Source organism: Trifolium pratense, linkage group LG5 (assembly GCF_020283565.1).
Source record: "Trifolium pratense cultivar HEN17-A07 linkage group LG5, ARS_RC_1.1, whole genome shotgun sequence".
In the NCBI taxonomy this organism is placed as follows: domain Eukaryota; kingdom Viridiplantae; phylum Streptophyta; class Magnoliopsida; order Fabales; family Fabaceae; genus Trifolium; species Trifolium pratense.
Genome location: NC_060063.1, coordinates 635,376 through 646,540, shown reverse-complemented (window position 1 = coordinate 646,540; position 11,165 = coordinate 635,376). Strand labels below are relative to the sequence as shown.

At 29.5% G+C, this 11,165-nt stretch overlaps 1 protein-coding gene across 1 annotated transcript; it reads right to left on the bottom strand.

The window, feature by feature from the left end:
• Positions 1–1,248: 1,248 nt before the first annotated feature.
• LOC123884171 (heat stress transcription factor C-1) lies at positions 1,249–2,998 on the bottom strand. The gene is made up of 2 exons (XM_045933198.1): positions 2,642–2,998; positions 1,249–2,273 (listed from the first exon to the last, which is right to left on the bottom strand). Exons 1-2 carry the CDS (start codon positions 2,849–2,851, stop codon positions 1,464–1,466), a joined length of 1,020 nt encoding a protein of 339 aa, XP_045789154.1. The 5' UTR covers positions 2,852–2,998; the 3' UTR covers positions 1,249–1,463.
• Between the last annotated feature and the right edge of the window lie 8,167 nt (positions 2,999–11,165).

Sequence of the window (11,165 nt, the reverse complement as noted above, 5' to 3'; positions counted from 1 at the left end):
GACGGAACAAATTAAAACTTTTTTATTCCATTTATATCCTCATTTAAAAATATTAATATCATGTACAACATATTACTACTAAAATATTATCTCCTTCAACAATTCAACTACTAAAACAAAAACTCGTTTTAATACTAAAATAGCACATCAAAACAAAGAAAGAAGAATGGAAAACTAAAAAATAACAGAGTTTTTTCTTTTTTCTGTCAAAGAAAAGAAAAAAAAATAGTTTTTCTTATTAAAGAAATCATCTTTATAATTAAATAAACAAATTTATGCAATATTAATAAACTTGTGATATTTCGATTGTAAACTTTATACAGCCTTCCTGATATGAGCTTAGCCACAGTACAAGCTTATATATGGAAGAAATCAAATGTCTTGGTCCATGTTGAATTTACCATTCTATTTGGGTGTGAATTATGTATTTGCATTATTTTGTGAAGAGAAGAAGACAAATGCAAAAATGGAGAAGAAGACAACTTACCGGCCGGTAGCGATGTGATATTAAAAAAAGAGAGTAAAAAGGTCATTTTAAAATTTGAGAGAGTGGTTCCATCACATACCTCCCACGATTTTACTTACTACTTTATTATTTGAACGATTTTGTACACTTTATGAAAACCACCAGATGCATTAGCCATCGAACCATACACCTGCTGGTGAAAATCCACACATAGTTCCATTCAACAGCTCATGGTTGTGTTCAATTTCAAATACAGTGACATACCATCTTCTAGAGATAATGTCTAATGTGCACTCTACATTTTGTCATACACCCACATCTTATTGTGTTCTTTTTGTTCATGTTGTCGATCATCTGGATTTAAAGCCCTTGAATCTCTAAATCTTTCACGGGAACATAAAAATGTTTGCTGTAAAACTTGTCTTTTCGGATTTGAAATGAAGTGATGAAGATGAAATTTCTGATTGGAAGGAAGTGATGAACATGAAAATTTTGGGTTTTAAATTTATGGGTTTGATGATGAAGTTAGTGACGAACTAATGTTTTTTTTTTGAGAAAAAACTAACATAACGGACCAATGTGACATACAGATATATCTTTAAAGGGTCAAAACATAACGTTTATTCACTAATGAATCAATATGAAATCAAAAAATTCTTTAAGGGACCAAAATACTAATTAAGTCAATAAAATAAATTAATAAATTATTAATATATTTCTATGGACTTTATTGTGTGAAAAGGAAGTATATTTAAGCAAAAGTGCAAAACAAAAAATCCACATAGAACACAAAATATCTAATGATTTATACTTTCTATCTTGTTTTGACTTCTTGTATTTTCTCTTTACATACAACAAATGAGAATTAAAAACCAAAAAAGAAACAGAGATGTTACACAAAATATAAAAAAGAAATCCAAAAATAAAAATAAAAATAAAAAAGAGAAAAATAGATTTGTCATACAAAAAAGATAGAATCCAAGATAAAATCCATAAACTAAAAGCCACCTTCTAACAATGAAAAAGGATAAGGTGGCAACTTACTATTCTCCGCCGCCATTTCATTGAAAACCACACACTCCGTTCTACTATTGCTATTCCCACCTCCCATCACCGGCGCCGGAGACACCACCGTCAACGGTGTCGGAACAACTGCACAATCATTCCTAAAACCCATTTGTCCAAACTGTGTCTGCCCCCACCAATCACCCGCCGGCGTCAACCCCTGCGGCGGCTCACGGTGGAAATAATCAATTTCAAAACCCATCTCCGGCGAAGACGACGTCATATTATTCGCAACAGTCACCTCGTCTTCATCAAACTCCATCTTCACGGTACTCGCTATCCCCATGCCGGAAGATGACGAAGAAGTTGACGTGGTCGCCACCGTCATCGCCGCCGTCTCCGGCGGAGATATAAACCGTCGTTTTTTCGTCTCAACAATTATTTGTTTTTCTCTCTCATTTAGTATTCTTGATAGAATTTGAGGATCTTCAACGACATTGCAAAGAAAAGCCATCATTTGTTGTGGTCTTTTCTCTGTTGTTTCTAATCTTTTGTTCATTCCTTGAAGCTCTTCATCTAAAATTCTTTGTTCTTCTTTTAGCTTCAATATTTCCTTCATCATAACTTCATCTTCTTCTAAATCTTCAAATTTCACCTCATTAAAATAATTATTATTGTTCCTTCCATTTCCAACTCCACCAACGTGCTTCTTCCTAACTATGTTCTTCAATAATTGTTTTTGTCCTCTTAGAAAATACTCATTCGCAAATTCCCATCTATCCGGATCCACTTTTCTAAAACCCTATACACAAACAAAAAAAGAAGCAAAAATATCAAAAATCTTAAATCAAAAAAATTGAATGATGATTTTATTGAATTATTTAGAAATGAAAAATACCCATTAATAAAAAATTGATTTTGAGAAGTGGGTTTGATTGAATTAATTAAAAATGAGAAATATTTTTATGGTCTCAAATATAAATAAAAGATTGATCAAAAATAAAATTTGAACGAAATACATCAAATTTCTTTGATTAGCTACTTTTACTTAGAGGGTATTTTACTTAGAGGGTATTTGATAGAGTACCCTTTTAAGAAAAAAGTGATTTTTTGGAAGTGGGTGTGTTATAGAATTTGGAATAAAAGTACTAGTAGATTACTACTACTTACGTAGGTGTTGAGTTGACGAACAAAGCTAGAGAAATTGTTGTGTTTGAAGAAAACAGGAAGAAGAGAGTGAGAGAATTGGAGTGGATCAAGGACGATGAAACTGTTGTTTGATGGACCCCACTTGATAAGGTTATCTGTGTTTGGTTCGTTAACCATGTGATATGTCTTCATAATGAACGGTGCGATCACGTTGTTTTGCTCCATCCCCATTTAATATTAAAACACAAGATAGAGTTATATATTGTGAGAGAGAGAGAGAGAGAGAGAGATGTATTGTATTGTGAGTGTGAAGAGTGTGTGAACAATAGAGGATATGAGAGATAGAGAGAGAGAGAGAGAGAGGAGGGTTTTTCTTTTATTCAAGGATGGGAGCACTGAATATATAAAGAGGACGCATCTACAGTAAAATAAGGGGAATGGGGTACGTGTTGAATATTGAGGGTGTATAGTGGTAATAGTTTAATTGTTTAATATTATCGGGTGGGGTCTACGTGGCATTGCTTTGTACACGTCATTATAAACGTGGCGTAGATATTTATGAAGATTGGTAACGCGCTTTGGTAGCGCGTGGAAGGTTGGTAGATTGGTGAGGTGGCAGGTGGGTATGGTCCCGGGCCTCCGGTTTAATGACAAAGGGAGGTAAACGACAGAGTGTTTTGGCCTTTTGGGTGAGAGTGGCCAATTAGCTAGGCAGCTTTCTAGTGCTGGATGGATCAGTCACTTAACTAAATTCTACTCTCTTTTTTTGTTTTACATATTAAATGTAAATACTTACTTCATCCGACCTTAATTATAAGCAAATTTTACTTTTTAGATTCATTTAAATACCAATGTATCTGAACTTACTTTTTGCAATAAATCTAAAAAGTAGAATTTGCTTATAATTAAGGCCGGATGAAGTATTTTAGTTTGAATTCAGACAAATCACCGTTCGATTTCCCGCAATTATAATTGAAAGGAGTAAAAATTATTTGATGCCAGAATGGACTTCCGAATCAGATTAGACGGTCCAATGAGTCGGATACTTGTGATGAAAACCAAAAAAAGTTGGACATATCACTATTTTAATTTTTTATAATAGGGAGGCCATTAGGCCAAATTACAAACGAATACAACGATTAAAGTAAACACTGGCAACATCCTTCCAAATAAGGTTCATACAACCCGGAGGCGGGTGACTGAGAATAATGGAACCCGTCGGTATAGAGAGAGCATAATTTGCAATCCAGTCAGCAACTTGGGTTGCCTGCCTATAAGTATGGAATATTTGGGTTTGTCAGTCCTTCATCTTAAGGCGATTAATGAGGGAGACAATGGAGACACAAGGATGAGACGGGGGCATCCTTTGTTGATCAAGGACACCACAATTGCCGAGTCCGACTCTAGAGAAACGTACCGGTAGCCCTTGTCCCACACCAGCTGAAGTGTAGTGAGAATACCCAGTTCTGCCATAAGTACTGTGCATGACCCTAGATTTCGGGCCACTCCACCAATAAGGCGGCCTGCGGTGGAGTGATCAGAGATGACTATTTTAATTTTTAAAAGTATTGTTTGATGTTAAATTAGATTTTAAATGTATCGAAATTATAATATATTTTTTTTAAAGAAAAATTATAAATATATTAACAAGTGTTTTTATTTTTTTAATTATGGTGATATAAGTACAAAGTTAAAGAATCTTATTACCATTTGGACCAATTTATTATTATTATTATTATTTTATAAGTATCTTTTTCATTAGTCATCTTAGGGTCCGTTTGGTGCACATGATAAGATAGTGATATGATATAAAATAGGATAAGAATAAGATATGATATAAGTAGGATAACAATTATCCTCAATTATCTTATCATGTGTTTGATGCACACTGAATAACAAACATGATAACTATCATATCATGTTTTTAATACATACTTGTTCATAATAATATGATAAGATATATAACATACATAAATGATAAAATTACCCTTGTAAAACAATTATTATTATTTTTAAAAAAAATATTTTGAATTTTATAATAAGTAATCAAATAACTTTATATAATTTTAAATAAAAATCATGAGAAAATAAACTATATATGTTAAATAATAAGTAATCAAATAACTTTATATAATTTTTATATGAATCATGATCAAATAAATAACCCAATTATATATGTTAAATAAGCTAAATAAATATATGATATATATCTCATATGTAATAATAAAACTACCATTTGCAAAAGAATTATATTTAATTTGTTATAAAATTTAACTTAATATCCCTATTTTTAAATTATTGTATTTTGATTTTTTTAGATTAAATAAATTATAAAATTACCCTTATGAGAAAACCGTGTATTTATATATTTAAAAATTAATTATTTCATTTTTAATTTAATATCAAATTATTTTATTTATTTATTTATTTTATTAATTTTCATTTTTTTATTTTCTTATCATATTCTACTGGTAACCCAACTCAAATTAAGAATAAGAATTTTAACTAGAGAGACATAATAAGATAAGTTTTGAAACTTATCTCTTATCATTTTGTCTCAACAAACACTGGATTAAGACAAGATATGACACAATTATTTTATCTTGTCTTTTATACTACGCACCAAATTAGCCCTTAATTTCTAAATACTATATATTTAGGTGGTCAATGTAGTTCTCAAATATGATTTTGTTAGTTAGTTTAATCTATAAAATTATTAACAAAAAGAGGTATTTAAAATGTGTTTATAATTTTGATACATTCATAAATTAATGTAACAACAAATTTCTGTTAGAAAATTTGTGGAGTACACAAAATGGATTCTTTCGTTTCAACCGAATCTTTTCTGTATACAAAAGTCGATGATAAAATCTCTAACCACTTACCACCTTGGACCAATTTATTATTGGTACCACCAAAACTAATCTATATAAAAATTATAAAATGATTTTAAATGTGACATCTTCAAGTAACCAAAAAAAATGTTACATCTTCAAAATGATTAATTTTGTATGTATCAATCAGAATCTTTAGATATCATATCAATCGGGATCACATGTTCAAGCCATAAATTACTACAAATTAAGAGTGATATTATTTGAACATTAAAAAGTTGACACCATATTCTGAAAGCTCTTTTTAAACACTTTATCAATTCGATCAATTCATAGATCAATCTTGTCAAAAAAAAAATTCATAGATCAATCTAAATGTAGCCAACGTTTAAGAAATATGTACTACTAAAGTATATGTATTTATTTTGATGGTATTCGAATTTTGAGTTAGATTTTTTTTTTTTTGGTAAGTAATTTTGAGTTAGATTTGATTCATCTTTATAAACATATCTTATAAACATATCGGGAAAAGTTAACATGTGCGCCTTTAAAGTACTTGTTTGTGTACAAAGATAGTAATTTCAAACATATCTTCAATCATTTATTATATAATGTGAAAGTACTCTTAAGTCTTAATACACTCGCATGTCTAAAACTATTGAGTTTGATGTGTAGATATAAATAATAACAAATGATCCAACAAATTTTAGATGAAATTTTAATACCACTTAAAATTTGAGTTCGACCGAACTTTTTCTTATCGAACGAACAATAAGACAAAAAACTATCTCATATATATATATATATATATATATATATATATATATATATATATATATATATATATATATATTACTATCTCTTATCTAACGTAAAACTCTTAGAAAATGGTGCAAATTATCATTGCAATAAAATTGTACTAATAAGAATATGAAGATGTTTTAGTAAAAAAAAAAGTTCATCATGGGCAAGCAGAACCACCATTGTAGTGTAATCAACGATGCAATCCAATAGAAATGGGACACTATCCATATCGTCTGACAGGCACTGATGCCAAAAAAACAATAATTCAATGCTTAGATTTAGAATATACATTTGGCACATAGTAAATAATTTCACAAGCACGTTAGTTAGTGATAATAAGAACAAAAGAAATATTTTAAAAACTGATTTTTGTTATGAATTTAATTGATGTTCATATAAGTTATTGATTCGTGTTATTGGCGGATTATATTTGTCTATATATATTTATAATTCTATAAAATATCAAGGATATTTTAATACTTTTGTTCTTTTGATATTAAGGGTATTTTAGTAATTTCACATAGTTTAAAAATATCACTTTCTCAAAAAAAAAAAGTTGATATGAATTTATTCCATAAATTAGAGTAGTCCTTGAGAGTTTTTTTTTATTTATTCTATCATTATAATAATTAAACTCACACATTTTAAGCGTAAAAAATAAAAAAAATTATATATTCGAACCAGGACTCTTTCTAATAATAATAACCTGATTACCAATTGAGTTACATTTATGAAACTCTTTCCACTTTCTAAATTCTAATAAAATATCTTAATTGAGGAGGAAGGTACATTTTTCATAAACTTCTAATCTATATAAGAAAATTAACTGTTCTGAATAAGTCTAAACTACCCTTGCTTAAAGTTTTGACATGTGTCCCAAATAAGGATAATTGATGTCCAAAAATTTGATGATTGAACTAAAAATACACTCATTTTCAAATGAAACCAAGTCATATGAGTCATTTGAGACATTTGTGAGTGGAAAAGTGTTTTATTAAACCAGATTTTACATTGTAACCAAGTCACTAAGGCATTTATGTCTTTTTTAGTTTGAATGAAACTAAGTCATCCAACCCACAAACACATGTGACATCTTTTTGCTTCTCCCAATGTCTCACCAAATTTCAAATTCGAAATTTTTCCCCTCATCACATATTCAAAATTCTATATATCTTCATTCATTTTCATATCATCCACTTCTCTCTTCTTTCTAATCTGCATTTTTTTTTATAGCATCCATCTGAAATTCTAATTGATAAAATTTTTAAAATAATTATCAAATGTGAGAAAGTTGTAACCAATTACATTTTTTTAAAAAAAAAAAAAATCTTATACGGAATAAGTTCTAACTTATATAAATTTCAAATAACTATCATATACAAGACAATTTCTAACTGATAAAAATTTCAAAATAATTATCATACGTGAGACAACTTCTAAATTATAAAAATTAAAAAAAAAAATTATACGGGATAAGTTCTAACTTATATAAATTTCAAATTAATGATCATATACTGGACAATTTTTAACTTATAAAGATTTCAAAATAACTATCATATGTGAGACAGGTTCTAAATTATAAAAATTTCAAAAAACTTATTTTATACGAGATAAGTTCTAACTTATATAAATTCCAAATTAACTATCTGTATAGGATAAATTCTAACTAAAAAAATTGAGAAATATTTATTAAACATGAGACAAGTTATAAATTATAAAAAAAAAATTAAAAAAAAACCTACTTTATACGGGATAATTTCGAACTTATATAAATTTAAAATTAATTATCATATACGAGACAAATTCTAACTTATAAAAATTTTAAAAAACTTATTTTATTCGGGATAAGTTCTAACTTTGTTTTCCAATGTTCTTTTGGTTAACAAGAATGATGTAACTATTTAAAATCTTATGTCTTTTAGGTGCATGTTCAAAGTGTTGGCGCGAATGGCTGTAAATAAATAATCGGAGGCGTGTAATCACTTAACTAAGGAATTATCCGCAAATATTGCGCAACTCCCCCAGAATACAACCGGTTCTTCTCGACGATAAACATGCTGAGGCTATCAAGACACGAGAATATCAATTCCCCCAGAATACAACCGGTTCTTCTCGACGATAAACATGCCGAGGCTATCAAGACACGAGAATATCAACAAAATTGGTAACTCAGACACTTATTAGAAAATACTTTGTTTTGAGGATTAGATATAAGGAAAACCGTGAGTTTAGGGATGTATCCATCACTTAGTACTTTCTCCTCTGTTTTTATATATCGCATACGAATATATTGACCAAGTTATAAAGCATTCTTCCCATATAATTAAAACAAATCAATTCGTTTTAATAAGTATTTTCAAAACGGTTATCAAAATAAATAGGCTAATTAGTTGCTATAAAATAGGAACATGTGATGTGAATAGGTTTAAGATTCCACTAAAAATATGGTATCAGTTATACATGATACAACGTACCAAAACTAATAAGATGTATATATATCTCCTATTTAATAGGTTAAATGATACCTTATCAAATAAGTAAACTAAAATAGTTCTCTAAGTCAAATTAAATTAATAAATTATGAAATAAATAACTTTTGAAATATCTCAAATATCCAACAATCCCTCACATATTTCAAAAGTTTTTAAACTAAAGAATAACTTAAAATTGTTTCGAAAACATTGTCCGAGTTACCTTTAGGTGTGATGCATCAAACTGGTGTAGCAAGCTATATGAACCAGTGCTAGGATGATAGACTTAACACACAGTGAAATTGGTGTAGAAAACTATATGAACCAAAGACCCTTGGCGTGTGTTAGTGGTCTACCATCCGCATCGCACCCCCACAATTCTCGTGTTACACAGTGTTGCGCATTTAGGCCGTGAGCGTGTCTGGTTTTCATGAGTGCTCTAGAGACCCGCCACAGTCTCATGCAAGCGGCCCCACTTGACACTCATATAGGTGATTCCATCTAGTGTATACTACAACCATACACCACCCATAAGGGCTTATGATAATCATTAAAAGCCTTTAAAGCTTACCCCTCAAATTAATTTTAATTTAGCACTTCTCATAGCCATTATCATAACACGTAGGAAATGGACAAAATAATTTTAGTGCTAACATAACTAACAAGTAATTTGTTTTTACCCATATGAACCTTCTTCATGGGATCTCCAATCACAAAGGTTGGGTTCCCATTACTTGTCGTTTTTCAGTGGCATAGTCCATTCCTATCAATTTTCTTCCCAGGGATCCGATCAATTCACACATATTAACTAAGACGTCTCAAAGTCAATTAATCTCAAATTTCTTCAAGTTTACAAGATAAACTTGGTTTCCACAATAATTTTATACAAGTCTACTTATATAGCTAATAAGCGACAACTTATTCATTAATAAAATAAATCTACTTATAGATTTACTCATTGGCTCATATCCAATTTATATCATCATCATGGTATTATTATAATATAATGGCTTGTACACTTTTAAATTATACATAATTCAATGTATATTCCATGAGTTTCAAAACATCACATATACTTTTCATCAATTTCTCAAATCATAAAATTACTCATGCATACACATGTCATCGCAAAATATAGCACTGTGCATATTTGTGGAGTCCCTTATTCGAGTTTACTTATCGAACTAATATTTCCAAGCAACAACTTTCACATCAAATAATTATGATTCTAAATTAGTTCTCCATTTTATTCAAGTCTACTTGAAAAGGATTTCAAGCGACAAATCACATTGGAGAAATTATATCCCGTCAATATATTGACTTTTATATAACCAATTTCGTAAAACATCATTATACTATTATAATACAATATGGATTATCCACAATGTACTATATAATATCTCTTTCCTTAATCAAGTAGCATTAGATTATAAGGGATATACCTTCAAAATATTTATTTAAACTTCGTAAGAAGGTTCTCAGCATACTATATTTGTAATTAAATTATACTAGCATGCATCCTTATAATCTTTTACCACAAATCACACTTGATTTTCTCATAGTTTAATTCTAATCACTAATAGGTTAAGATTAAACAATCTAAAAAATTGGTAACAACATCTTGAATGAATTTAATATTAGAATTAAATTAATAATATAGAGTTTTTTTTACAACCAACAAACTATATCATTTCATTATTCAATATAGGAGTAATACAAGGAGGTAATGTCTCAAAAGTACAACGACAAGACCATGAAACGGCCGCCCGAGCAAGTGTGTGAGCAACCATGATCGCTTGCCGCTTAATAAACTTAACCTTAAAGTTTGGATTACATAACAAAATATTTTTAATATTGCAAGAAATAAAACTAAACTCAGAGCTACCACCGCGTAAATGTGAAATTGCATCTACCACGCTTTTAGAATCCGTCTCAATGATAACATGAGTTAATCCTCTTTGTTCTAGTACCTTCTGTTGGGTTTTTGTATGTTGGCTACATTTTGCAAAAACATCTTTTAGCCAAGTGTTGAGACATATGTGCTTACGCCAAGTGTTGCGACAGATGTAACAACACTTGTATGTCTGTGTATCTGTGCGCGCCAGCTAGCGGTTTTAATTTCTACTCAATCTTTTGAAGATTTGATTGAAGAATTGTTTCAAGGTTTCTTACAGAGGAAGGCGCACGTGTTTAATGTGTTTCAGGAGGCAGCCGAAACCCTAGTTATATTTTCTAAAGGAATTATATTTTTGGAAAATATATTTTTGTGTTTAAAAAATAGAACTATTATTTTCAAAAATATATCTTGTGAAGATTGCTGCAGAAAATATAAAAGATTTATTTCAAATAAATCTTTGTGCTTCAAGAAGATTAGAAGATTTAATTTTAAAATATATTTACAACAAATATATTTATGGGAGGAATATTTGATGCAAA

Excerpts from the sequence above, each read along its gene's own strand:
- LOC123884171 (XM_045933198.1), bottom strand. The coding sequence starts at position 2,851 with ATGGGGATGGAGCAAAACAACGTGATCGCACCGTTCATTATGAAGACA. Across the intron at positions 2,274-2,641 it reads TTCGTCAACTCAACACCTAC|GGTTTTAGAAAAGTGGATCC; the intron begins GTAAGTAGTAGT and ends GTTTGTGTATAG.